Here is a 12,317-nt window from a genome sequence, read left to right as displayed (position 1 = left end):
TTAATCTTCTTTTTCCTTAATGAATATCTTTAATTTACAACTTCACCCTCCTTGGGGTGAAGAAATAATGAATATTTTTAATATTTTAACCTTCAAGGGAGTTAGGGCCTCTCGACCTGTGGCTTAAAACTTTGTGTGGTATAATATGAATGTATCCTGAAAATTTGAAAGCAATCGATAGGTTTGTTCTTCGAAATTTTTCGAGATGTAATATATCTAAAAACCTTCTTAATTATTCTAAGAGACATGGGAAAAAATTTGGTTGCGATTTATGGAGTAGTTTTTTTGTTTATCCCGAACAAAAAAAATCCTCATATAATAATTTATTATTATAATAGTTCATAATAGATTATAATCTCTGATTTTCAGGTTTTTTAATATGCCTTTTTTATTGAATGCATTTTTCGATTAATTCATAAGTTTCTCTATTTTTGGAAAAATTTTATCTTGTATTTTTAATTTTTCTATTCCATTTTTCTGTATTAATTCACTTTTATTTGGATTCTTTGACTAATTCTATTTTTAAAATTTCTGTTCGTTTGAATTTGAAAGGAATAGGCAAAGAATAATATATTTTTTAGGATTATATATTTTTTTAAGGTTCAGTTTTTAGCGGTCATTTTGGCCCTAGATTATTTTTAAAATCTACACTTCGATAAGGTAACACTATCTACATCACAATTATAGATAATATTAAGACATCCAAGTTTACCTCCTTTTACGTATAGAAAGTAAAAAGAAGTGTAGATGAAAAGAAAGATAGAAATATCTGAAACAAATAATTAAATCTGAAGGATATACTAAACGTGTTGTAATTTAGCATAGAACAGAGAGAAATGTAGATTATAAAATTTATGTCAACTAAATATATAACTCTGAAATAAATTTCAGGTTAAAGAAAGTGTATAAGACTTTAAAGATTAAAATTATATTTATATAGCTTTATTTTCAAATGTTTTTAATAGATAATTTCAGAGGTGCATTGATGCATACATACTTCACTTAAAATAAAATAGTATTATTTTTACGTAGCCTGTACTGTATTTATAACTCTGATGCATCAACTATATTTTCATTTATTACATCATTTGATCAAGTAGCGGAACATAAATGATTTTTCTACATTTATTATGAAATGAATTTCTATAGTTTTTTTTTTTAATTTTCTAATAATAATAAACATCTTTGAAGTCACGTAAATTATGTATTTACATTACGGTTTAAAATAAGCGATGATATAATATTCTTCGGATAAAAACCTCTGTCTTTTTTATAGTTTAAGTAAATGTCTTACATTTATTTTCATTTATTTATTTTTTATTAATGTAAATTCTGTCATTTTATTCTACCTTAATAATTGATTTATTCTACGAGTATTATAATTAATATTTATCTGTCTATATTTCTTATCTGTTGAATTTTGATATAAATATTATTATAAATATATCATAATTACATAAATAATAATAAAACTGTGGGAAATACAAATACTTAATTGTAAGACTGCATTTTAATTATTAAGGCTACAAAACGTAACAAACAAATTAATTATACCTTTATACATTCTCACAAGCTGAGAATGTAAGAATAATTTTTTTAAATTTATTTATCAATGATGAATTATGTATTAATTTTTATTTATTTTATAAAGTATTTTGGAATTTTGATTTAGGGTTTCTTACAACTAATATATATATATATATATCTTATATATATAAGATATAAGGATAACTGGAGAAATATATCATGTAATTCTGTTAAATATGTAATTGTTTAAAATTAAACAAACTTTCAGTACGTATTCTATAAAGAATAAAATTCACATAAACTTAAGTTCGGAAACGGTTCGTTAGCAAGTGTCGGCTGGCGAAAAATTTCGCCCTGATTTCTGCGCCTTCTGTAAAATTAAGTCAGTTTGGGATTCAATTTAAATGGTAAATTTAGTGGTTTTATACGAAACTGACTCGAAAAATTGAAAAAGTTTAAGACTGTATTTTTAGGAGTTTAAGTCCAACTTAAAATTAATATTTTTAAGTCATACTTGAACAGGTTAAGATTGTTTTTCAAATGTTATTAGTGGGTAAACAATTAATAAATGACCGTCCCTCTAATTTAAAGTTATAATATTTCATAATTCTTTACTGATTCATCTTACTTAATCGAAGGTTATTTATTTTTTATATTTTTAATTCGCGCATTATCCAGTTATTGAAATTAGCTTTCAAAAGATTATCAAAGAGGTTGAGGAATTTTTTTTTACTTACTTTTTTTGCATTAATTAACTTTTGTTCAAAAGGCTGAGATTATTGTCATTTAATTACTATAGAATTTCTCAGATAAGTGCCTTGTAGGATTAAATATTTACTAAAAAATATAAATATAATTATAAATAAAATTTGAATTTTTCTAATTTCTCTTTGTTTTTTTCAACTTATTTTACATTTTGTTCAAAATTAAATTCTCTACAAGTTTTGTTAAAAGGTTCTGTGTTTATTATCAATTTAACAAAGTTATTGTACTCAAACATAAAAAATCTGATGTGGACACCACATGGCTTCCTTTACGCCTATTAAATTACAATCCACATTTTTTTTTTTAATAAAAAGCACATAAAATTTTATTTCATTAATAACTACTGATATTTTTTCATATATTTCTTTTTTATTATTATTGAATTATTAATTATCGTAAAAATGTTTTACAATCAGAGTTAGTAATTATTAACAAATCAATATATTTAAATTAAAAAAAGGAGATGAAGTCTGATTCGAACCGATGTGCCTTCCCCTTATAAGATCCAAATATTTCGTTAATTAAAATTTCATTTGGCTATAACTCTGGAACCAATGAAAATAAGTACCAGTTGCAATGCTCTCAATGAGGGCTTAACTGCAGTTAAGAAAAAGTCCAAAATGCAAATTTGTTTTGGAATTTGGGTTTTTTGGACACTTTTGATTCAGTCGATTGCAATCAAAAGGAGAGGTGCAGAACATGATGTTACAGCAGTCCTAAATCCAAAATTTCAACAGTCAACGGCTGATCGTTTTTGAGTTATGCGAGATACATACGTACAGACCTACGCCAAAACTAGTCAAAATGGATATTTCCGTTGAAATCTGAAAACCGAAATTTTTCGCAATCACAATATTTTTTTACTTTGTACAAGGAAGTTTATTGGATTTCGTTCCAGATTTCTCAAAAACGACTGTAGATACGGTTCTGGGATCTATCTTATTCGATTTTTCAGGTCAAAAACCATAAAAATAATTAATTTTGGCCTATAATAAACATTCTAAAAATTTCAGTACGACCTCATTTTACCGGGATAGCTGAAATCCGAGTGACATTTTTCACTAGCTGTAACTCGCAAACGAGGCATCTTAGGATGCATGTTTACGTGAACCTCTTGCATTATATTCACAAGTAGAATACGTTATGAAAGTCCCAGGAGAACTTCGTGATACATTTTGTAGATAAACAGGTGATTGACGAAAAATGTAACAAACTTTCAGGAATGTTCTACAGATAAAAATAAAGAAGTAAGTTCATATAAACATAGGTTCGAAAACGCTTCGTTTGCAAGTGTCGAGTGACAAAAGATTTCGTCCTGATTTCTGCGCGGTAAAAATAAGACAATATGGAACCCAATTTAAGGGTGTAAATTTAGTGGTTTTATGTGAAAGCTGACTTGAAAAGTCAGCTTTCATAAAAGTCAGCTGTATATAAAAGTTATTCTCTTCCTTACTTTTATTTTTTTTTACTCTTTCTATCAATGTAATCTTTTGAATGATAACTTCAAGTTTTTTTTCGGATTAAAAAGTATAATACCTTACTTAAACTTAAAAAATATTTATTTTTCTTATAAAAAATATTTCTTCAGATTTCTTGGAAATCTATTTTTACGTATTTCCATAATTTCATTATTTTATTCAAATATTTTTCTTTTTAATTTCTATTTATTTATAATACATTTTATTTGTTATTTTTATTTCGTTTTTGTTGCTTCTGCTACTACTGTAAATTAAAAAAAAAAAATTATTACGTAAGTAATAATTTATCGATTTTAATCGATAAATTTTGAATTAACGACAATTATGTATGTGAATAAAACCGTCGGTATCTGAATAAGCATTACGCCAATTATACCTAATTACATTTTAGACCCACCACCTTCAGTTCGGCCTTTTAAAAAAATATGTATATTAAAATCTGTAAAGACTGGATGATGGAAACCATCCATACGGTTAGCGAGTAATAACCTGGAAAATTGAAGGTTACAATAAAGCTTTATTTAATATCAGGACTCATACAAAAATATATCTTGTGTTCGTAAAGTATCAGGATTATATGTTTTGAATCTGATCTGTTGCCCAATTAAGTACGGTAGTCAGAGAGCAGATATACTCTAAACTTCATTTCATATATGTCTGGAATGGATAAAAGCAAAAGCTTAATTCTGTTACCGGTCGGCTGTGTCTGGAGCTCACAGAAAACAACGTAGTGCGGTTCATTCCAATATCAGGGGTGAAATGAGGCCGGAACGCGTTCGGTTACTGCTTTTTGGGAGAAATAAAAAATTGTCCCTTCACACAAAATTTGCTTTAACTTAAGTCTGGCCTAAATTTTATTTTTATTTTAAGTATTTATTTTTATCGTACTTCTTAATGAAAGATATTATCACTTCCGTAAATGGTATGTAACGTATGTTCATGTATTAAATGTGTTTGTCGATATTAAAGTTGTTTAGTTTGATATTAGAAGTAATTAAGAGATCCGGCTTTACCTGATAAATCAGTAATTTTCCGATTGGAATATTTTTAAAAACTCGGGAAAAGAGAAAAGATCCCCGAATAGGTATTTTCCCATAATCTTATCACAGTAAATTAGAGCCAACAGCCAAAACCCTCAGATTATCTCCGACGAAGAAGGGATTAGGGATAAAATAAAGGAAGGGGTAGATGAGAATTGATCGATCGAATTTGGCCGTTAACGAACTCGACCGAGATTTTGGGACGAGTTATTTTTAAGGAACAATTTGAAAGTGATTGACGTAAACTTACGTCAGTTATCGTGTCCACAAGAAAGTGAAATATAAACATAGATGTATATATAAACTTTTGAGCTGACGGTGGTTTTGGGATCTGGGGAATGTGAAACGCGAAGATATGTCGAAATTTTCCGGAAGTCGAATCATGGTACCCATTACAATAGTTTTCTTATGAAATCTCGCTAACACGAAACAGAAAAGCTAGAACAAGGTAATCAGCAAAATAACCAAACTTAAAAGAAACCTATCACTAATAAAAATAAAATAAAACCTAACTAAACTATAAAGAAAACACACAAACTCTAAACGCTAATCCCAGAATAAAAAGCTATTAAACACAAAACAGAAAACTAACAAGATAACAACAAATACAACACACTTATCTAAGAAAAAATAAAACGTCAGACAGGTAAACCAACCAAAACATGAAACACAGAAATAAAAACTAAGAAATAATAATACAATGAAACAAACAAACCTGAAACAAATCATCCAAAACTAACCAGTATAAAACGAAGTTATCAAAACGCATAAGATTAACTCCTATTTCTCTAATCTGTTTAAACTCTGAAAAAATTGAACACTAAATGAAAACATATAATATAGTACCAAACTGAACATTTATTCAAGTTAGTCAACCTAAAAGTGTTCATAAATGCTGCTTCCCGTTCTATATAAAACTATCTTGATTGGGGACAAGGTAGGGAGCCACTACCGAAAAGATCTTATAGCGTTTTTTGGTGGAATATTTTTCTCCTACCATGCGCTACCTTTATTGTATGCTTTATCTTTTTCTTTAATTAATCTCCATTTTGGGTTTATTTATTTTAATAAAGATCCTGCAAGATATATATTGAAAATGTAAATAACTATAAAGCCGGTAAACACTGCTATGATTTGATTGTGTGGGTCGGCTATCTATGGATCCAGATGGGGGAACTGTCTCCTATCAATTCAATAAATCTAATGACTTTGAAATTCCTATCGGCTAAAGTCAGATCTTTTAATTTTTCTAAAATAGTAGACTAAATTTATAACTTTTGTCTCTTGTTAAATCGATTTAATTGGTTAAAATATGCAATCTGTTTTCTGGAAAAAAAATTCCGCGTTTAATATAACTTATCTTTTATTTCAGATACTTCAGAGGAAATCGATAGTTTTAATAAGCAGCGTACTTGTCGCGAACAGTATCAGCAGCAGCAACATCAACAGCAACAATATAGTAAAATCTTTATTTATAGTAGCATTAATAATGCAATCTCTTGGAAAGACCAACTAGCTGAAAGCGAGAGAAAGTGGAGGTCGTATATTGAAAAGAATTTAGAAAATAACGATAATGTTAACAACAAAGATGATTATAATGACAATAACGGTACGTACATTAGTTAAAAAAATACTATGCCTAACTATAATATATTTTTAAAAAAATATTTATAATAATTTATTATATTATAGACATACCCTATTATAATTAATATCATTATGAAACAAAATTTCCTGAATTTTGTTCTTTAATTTATAATTTTTTTTATTTTACTTCGACATGAAATAGTAAGCGAGTAGTAAAAAAAAGCTGTCAACAGTTGTAGGACACAGAAAGACCTACAACTGTAAATTGTTTCTGATGTACGGCTTACACACAACTTAATTTAATATACTTATCATTTTATTTAAATGTATGTATATTTTTTTAATTCAGTGATTCTAACTAAAGCGTGCGCGTATATGTATTTAATTCCCGCGGGTATGGCGCTACCTAGCGACGACGGTCGGTACTATCTAACCTAAAGTAATTTCTCAACTTAGAATAAATTTCGCTTGTACGGTCGGAAGACTGGTGTAGCCGCGTTGTTTAACACACCATTTACCGATTCAACCGGGCGATCGAGTTCGAGACCCGCCCAGCCAGAGTTACATTTTTAAATATTATTCAATTATTTAATTCTACTGCTCATCTACCATTTAATAATATAATAGAATTAGAAGAGAAATGTAATAATAGAAAGGTAATTCTTAATAAAATATACAGTTCTAAAAAAGGCCAAAATACTTAAAAAAAAAAAAAAAAAAAAAAATAGAAATCAAATAAAGAAATTATCAAAATATTAATACACTAGAAACAAATTGTACAGAGAGAAGATTAAGATTTCTTGGTCATACGATGAGGATGAATGAATGATTCTCTAGATTGAACAAATCTTTGATAAAATTTTGAAATATAACAATTTTTTATTTATTTTGAAATACAGATGACTACAACAAATTTATTTTGAGTGGGGGTTCGATTTCGCAAAATTTTTTATTTTGTTAACGTATGTGCTTAGAAAAATATGACCTTAATTAGGCAAAATGTCGAGATACTGAGAGTGACCTTGCTCTACAGCCTCACCCCCTTGATCTTTTAAGTTGAAAATTCAGTGACATCAATGTCCAATATATAGAAGTAATCTGACCAAGTTTGGTCAAAATCGGTTCAGCAGTTCTGAAAATATAAGGTGATTTAGAGGGCGACATCTGTTATGCGGCGTTGCGTCGCAAATCTAAATTAGGGGTTAACATGCGAAATATTTTAGGGGATAATTTTTTTTTAATCTTATGTTTTACTATTTCTTAGGGCCGTCCGTTTATATTCAAATATTTTTAATTATTATGTTTTAGCTATTTATGCCATATGCCGTAAAGCAGATGGTAATTTTATTATCTTTAGCATACGCTACAGGTTTTTTAATTTAACAATGGATTTTAATTGTTTTTGTTGTTAATAAATTTTTAACAATTAGTTTTTTTAAAAATAAACACATTATGTCCAGGCGTTGATAAAATGAAAGTGCCCAGAAAAACAGAAAATTCAAACACTCGCACGTGCATACGAACATTCACAAAATTTTCATGGTTTTTGGGTTCCTTAGATGTCAAAACGTCAAGATCCAGTGAAACCCGCATATGCCCTAATTGGACCGATTAAAATACTTTCCCGTCTAGATAGCGCTATAGCAGAGCTATGGCGTAGACGGGAAAGTAAAAGTATTGAACAACAGAATTTCTAAGAGCGCTGTTCTGAGCATGCGCACTTATTATTAAACGCTGGCACGCCCTCCGGACGATTCATCTTTATTGTAGCAGATTTAATGTAATATTAAATATGAACTATAAAACTTAAACAAGTTTTTAAGGTAATTTATTACTGCGCACGCGCAGCGTGCGTTATTAGGACGTATAATACAATAAAAGCTTTAAATCTGAGGTCATTGTAATAGTAATAGTATTCGTTTATGTAAATTCCTGAGCAGTAACAGTACCTATTAGAATATAATTTTTTTAATTAAAATTTTAAAATTACTTCTTCATTTATTCTTTATTTAGCAGCACTAGTTTTTATTACGCGGGGAATTATTTATATTGTAATATAAACAAAGCCTTCAAAATTATTACTCATTGATTGAACGCAATATTCAAAATATTTATAACTAACTACTATTTATGAATTACATAATGATGAATCATATTTATTACTCATACATATAATTCATATAATTATTTAGCTGTAATATGTATAAACAATTAATTTCTATAACAATACAGTGAATTTAACGTATTTTTATCTCATAGATATTCCATGTACTTATTTATGTTCAGTAGTCAGTACATAAACCTTATCTCTACCAAATGTTTGATAAAATACAAAAAGAGTTAGATTTTAATTTAAAAGCGCATCTATGTTGTAGTGGAGTAAGAACATACTTTCATCCAGAAGGTCGCGTATTCGAAACTCAGGTATAATTTTTTTTATAAAATTTTCGTTCCATAATTCTTCCATGTACAGACTTATTTGGTAAATTAATCAGATAAAAAAAAAACAAAACTGGTTACATAGCTACAAAAGCTATCTGTTACTAAGTTTTATCTATTAGATCGATGTTTACCGCACGGCGATCAAAGTTAGTTAAAATTTCTCGTAATTTTATCATACAAAAAAAATTAGTTATTTTTAAATGTTAAATCAATCATATAGAAATTCTTTAAAATATAAATTACATAATGTAGAAACAAACAATCCCCTTTAAATTTTAAAATGACATCTCGTAATAATTTTTATCTCGTTCTTTCCTGAAAAATTATATATTTTTTTTTAAATAAAAAAAAATATATATTTGATAATGCGAGTTAGAAAATGTGTTAAAAAAATTAAAAAACATTCATTATTTTGTCATGGATGAATTTATATTTATAAATAAAAATGTAATTATTATCTGATAAGAACTTTATCAGAATAGCAATTAGTGCAATTTAATTTTTTATTATAATTCTGCATCATTCCTATTATTAAAAATAGTTATTTTTAACAATTACTTTCATTTTATTTAGTGTTCATAATTTAAACAAACTTCTTTTCTTCATCTTAAAATCTAAAAAATATAGCGTTCAAATTTAACGAGAATAATGATAAAAATTACATACCAATTAATAGATTTTTTATGAGATTTGTTAAGTTAAAAAGTACAAAGAATAAAATACTTTTTAAATATAGTTTTTAATTTTTTTTTTTTTTTTTTTTTTTTTTAATTTAGTAATGTAAAATTACATAGGTTAACAGATTAACTTATTGGAAAATAAAACTATTCGCAACTATTTACATATGTTACAAAAGCAAATTCATTTATAATTGTTGATCCGCTCATACTTATTTATAAACATACTAGCGGCTTCGCACGCGTACTTGACGTGTAGCTTGAGGAGTTCGATGCTCGTTTAATCTTCAGTTCGGCAGCTCTGGATATTGCTTTAAATTCAGTTTGTTTTTTTTTTTTTTAACTGAGCGAGAGAGACAGACAATGAGGTGGAAAACTGGTGATAATGAGATACTAGAAAAAATGATGATTTACGTTTACAACGGAATAATCAACAAAACAGTTAATTTTCAACCTCGATTGTTTTGCTCCTTTTTTGTAACTTTTTTTAAATTTAAATATATTGATTTATTTATAATTATTAACTTCTGATTGTAAAAAAATTTTACGATAAATAATAATTCAATAATAACAATAAAAAAATATCAGAAGTTATTAATGAAATAAAATTTTACGTATTTTTCATTTTAAAAAAAATGTATATGTAATTTTAATAAGCGTACAAGGAAGTCATGTGGATCCACATCAGTTTATTTTTTATTATTTAATTATTATTTATAGTAGAAACTTTTATATAATCAGAGGTTAATAATTAATAAACCAATATATTTAAATTAAAAGATGAAGTCGCAATCGAACCGATGTGTCTTCCTCCTTGTAAATCCAAATATTTCATTAATTAAAGTTTTATTTGGTTATAATTCTGGAACCAATGAAAATTAGTACCACTTATGATATATCGTTGAAAAGCTCTAAATGAGGGCTTACTACTGCAGTTAAGAAAAAAATCCAAAATTCAAATTTTTTGGTTTTGGACATTTTCGTTCAGTCGATTGCAATTAAAAGGGGAAGTGCAAGTAGATATTACAACAGTCCTTAATCCAAAATTTCAACATTCTACGGCTAATCGTTTTTGAGTTATGCGAGATACATACGTACTACGTACAGACATCACGCTAAAATGGGTTCAGATATGGTCAAAATGATATTTCCGTTGAAATCTGAAAACCGAAATTTTTAGCGATTACAATATTTCCTTGTACTTTGTACAAGGAAGTAACAAATGGACATACAAATATTCTTCTTTATATTATCGCGTGTTGGCGGTTCGATTACAATATTGAGAGACTAAAACAGGTAAAAATTTCTTATAAATATTTTATTAATACCTGATATTGCATTAACAATAAGATAACAATAGAAAAGTCTAAAATTCACACAATTCACTTTCTGCAAATATTATTGCGATACTGTGTACAATAGAACTACCCTACACTTTATGAATAAATAGAATACTGTCACTTTCACTACTGTTCGCAATTAAACTCATCTAACAGCTTATTATTTCAACTCGTTCGAAATAGAATACTCGTGACGCACTCTTCAGTTGTTGTCACCACACGCTTATTGTTATCGCATGTTGCACCTAACTCGGACTTTGAAAATTACTAATTATCTCTCCGCTGTTCCCCGGGAGTATTTATATCCCCAGGCCTGCAGGACCATTACCCGACCGTCCTTTTGATTGTTAAAGCGTTATAATTTCAATTGTCCGGGACGTTAGGTTTTTCTGTAAGTTCTTTTTCGGTCCGATAATCCTTCCGATAGAACAGGAGTTTTTGGAGGTGCCATTGTCTGTATTACAAACAAATTGTTAAACGGACCTGTTAACTGAATCCCTTTCTCGGTCATAGCTTGTAGCATAGCATAGAAAGTATAGCAATCGCCAAAAAATTTGGTATCGGAATTTTTGTAATTTTCGACGATTCAAGATTCCTTTAGTCCAAAAAACACAAAAAGAACTTAAAGAAATTTCCCAAATATATATGTATTGGCTTGTATTCTGATTAATATCCCCGGACTTGCTCATTATAATTCCTTCGAAAATGGCTCAAAGAATATCTACGTATGTGGCATTGATTTCATTAAATTTTGAATAAAATTAAAAAGGGTAGGGATAATTTTCATTTTTTTAGTGATCGTAAAAAATTGACCTATAATACCATGAAAGTATTTTTTAAGTTACCATAAAAATTGAAATTTGGTGTAGCATTTTTTTCCTGTTTAGCCTTCGAAACCACCATAAGGTATTACTTCAGAGGATGATGTGTATGAATGTAAAAATTGTAGTCTTGTACAGTCTCAGGTCGACCATTACTGAGACATGTGGTTAATTGAAACCCAACCACCAAACAACACCGGTATCCAAGATCTAGTATTCAAATCCGTTTAAAAGTAACTGCCTTTACTAGGATTTGAACCTTAGAACTCTCAGTTTTGGAATCATCTGATTTATCTTTATATAACTCAACTATGGCCTGATTTTCAACCCCTTAGGACAAGTGGCATTACGGAATCCATTTTTTTCCCTAATAAACGATTAATTTTTTATTCTTGTCGAATAACATGCCACCAAATCGAGCCGACTTATTGCAGTAAATAATTACTTCAAAAAATAATTTTTTAAGCACCAGAAAAAAGTGGGCTAAATGTAACCCATACTTAAAATATCGATTTATTTAAACTTTAATTTTCAAGATTAAAATCCAGTTGTATATGTTGTTAAAGTAGACAATATGAAAATTTAAAAAAAGAGGTCACGAAACCCGATTTAAGAATTTTAATAATATATTTTTTTGAAT

At 28.1% G+C, this 12,317-nt stretch overlaps 1 protein-coding gene across 1 annotated transcript in view; it reads left to right on the top strand.

The window, feature by feature from the left end:
- Positions 1–12,317, top strand: part of LOC142328176 (dual specificity protein phosphatase 10-like) — a 249,020-nt gene that overhangs the window by 36,855 nt on the left and 199,848 nt on the right. The window contains exon 2 of the mRNA XM_075371726.1: positions 6,183–6,419. Coding sequence (XP_075227841.1) covers positions 6,183–6,419 — 237 coding nt within the window. The remainder of the gene's footprint in view (positions 1–6,182; positions 6,420–12,317) is intronic.

The sequence above is a fragment of the Lycorma delicatula genome, chromosome 7, assembly GCF_047948215.1.
Source record: "Lycorma delicatula isolate Av1 chromosome 7, ASM4794821v1, whole genome shotgun sequence".
NCBI lineage: Eukaryota > Metazoa > Arthropoda > Insecta > Hemiptera > Fulgoridae > Lycorma > Lycorma delicatula.
The sequence above is the reverse complement of the archived record's forward strand: the minus strand, read 5'-3'. Positions and strand labels throughout refer to the sequence as shown.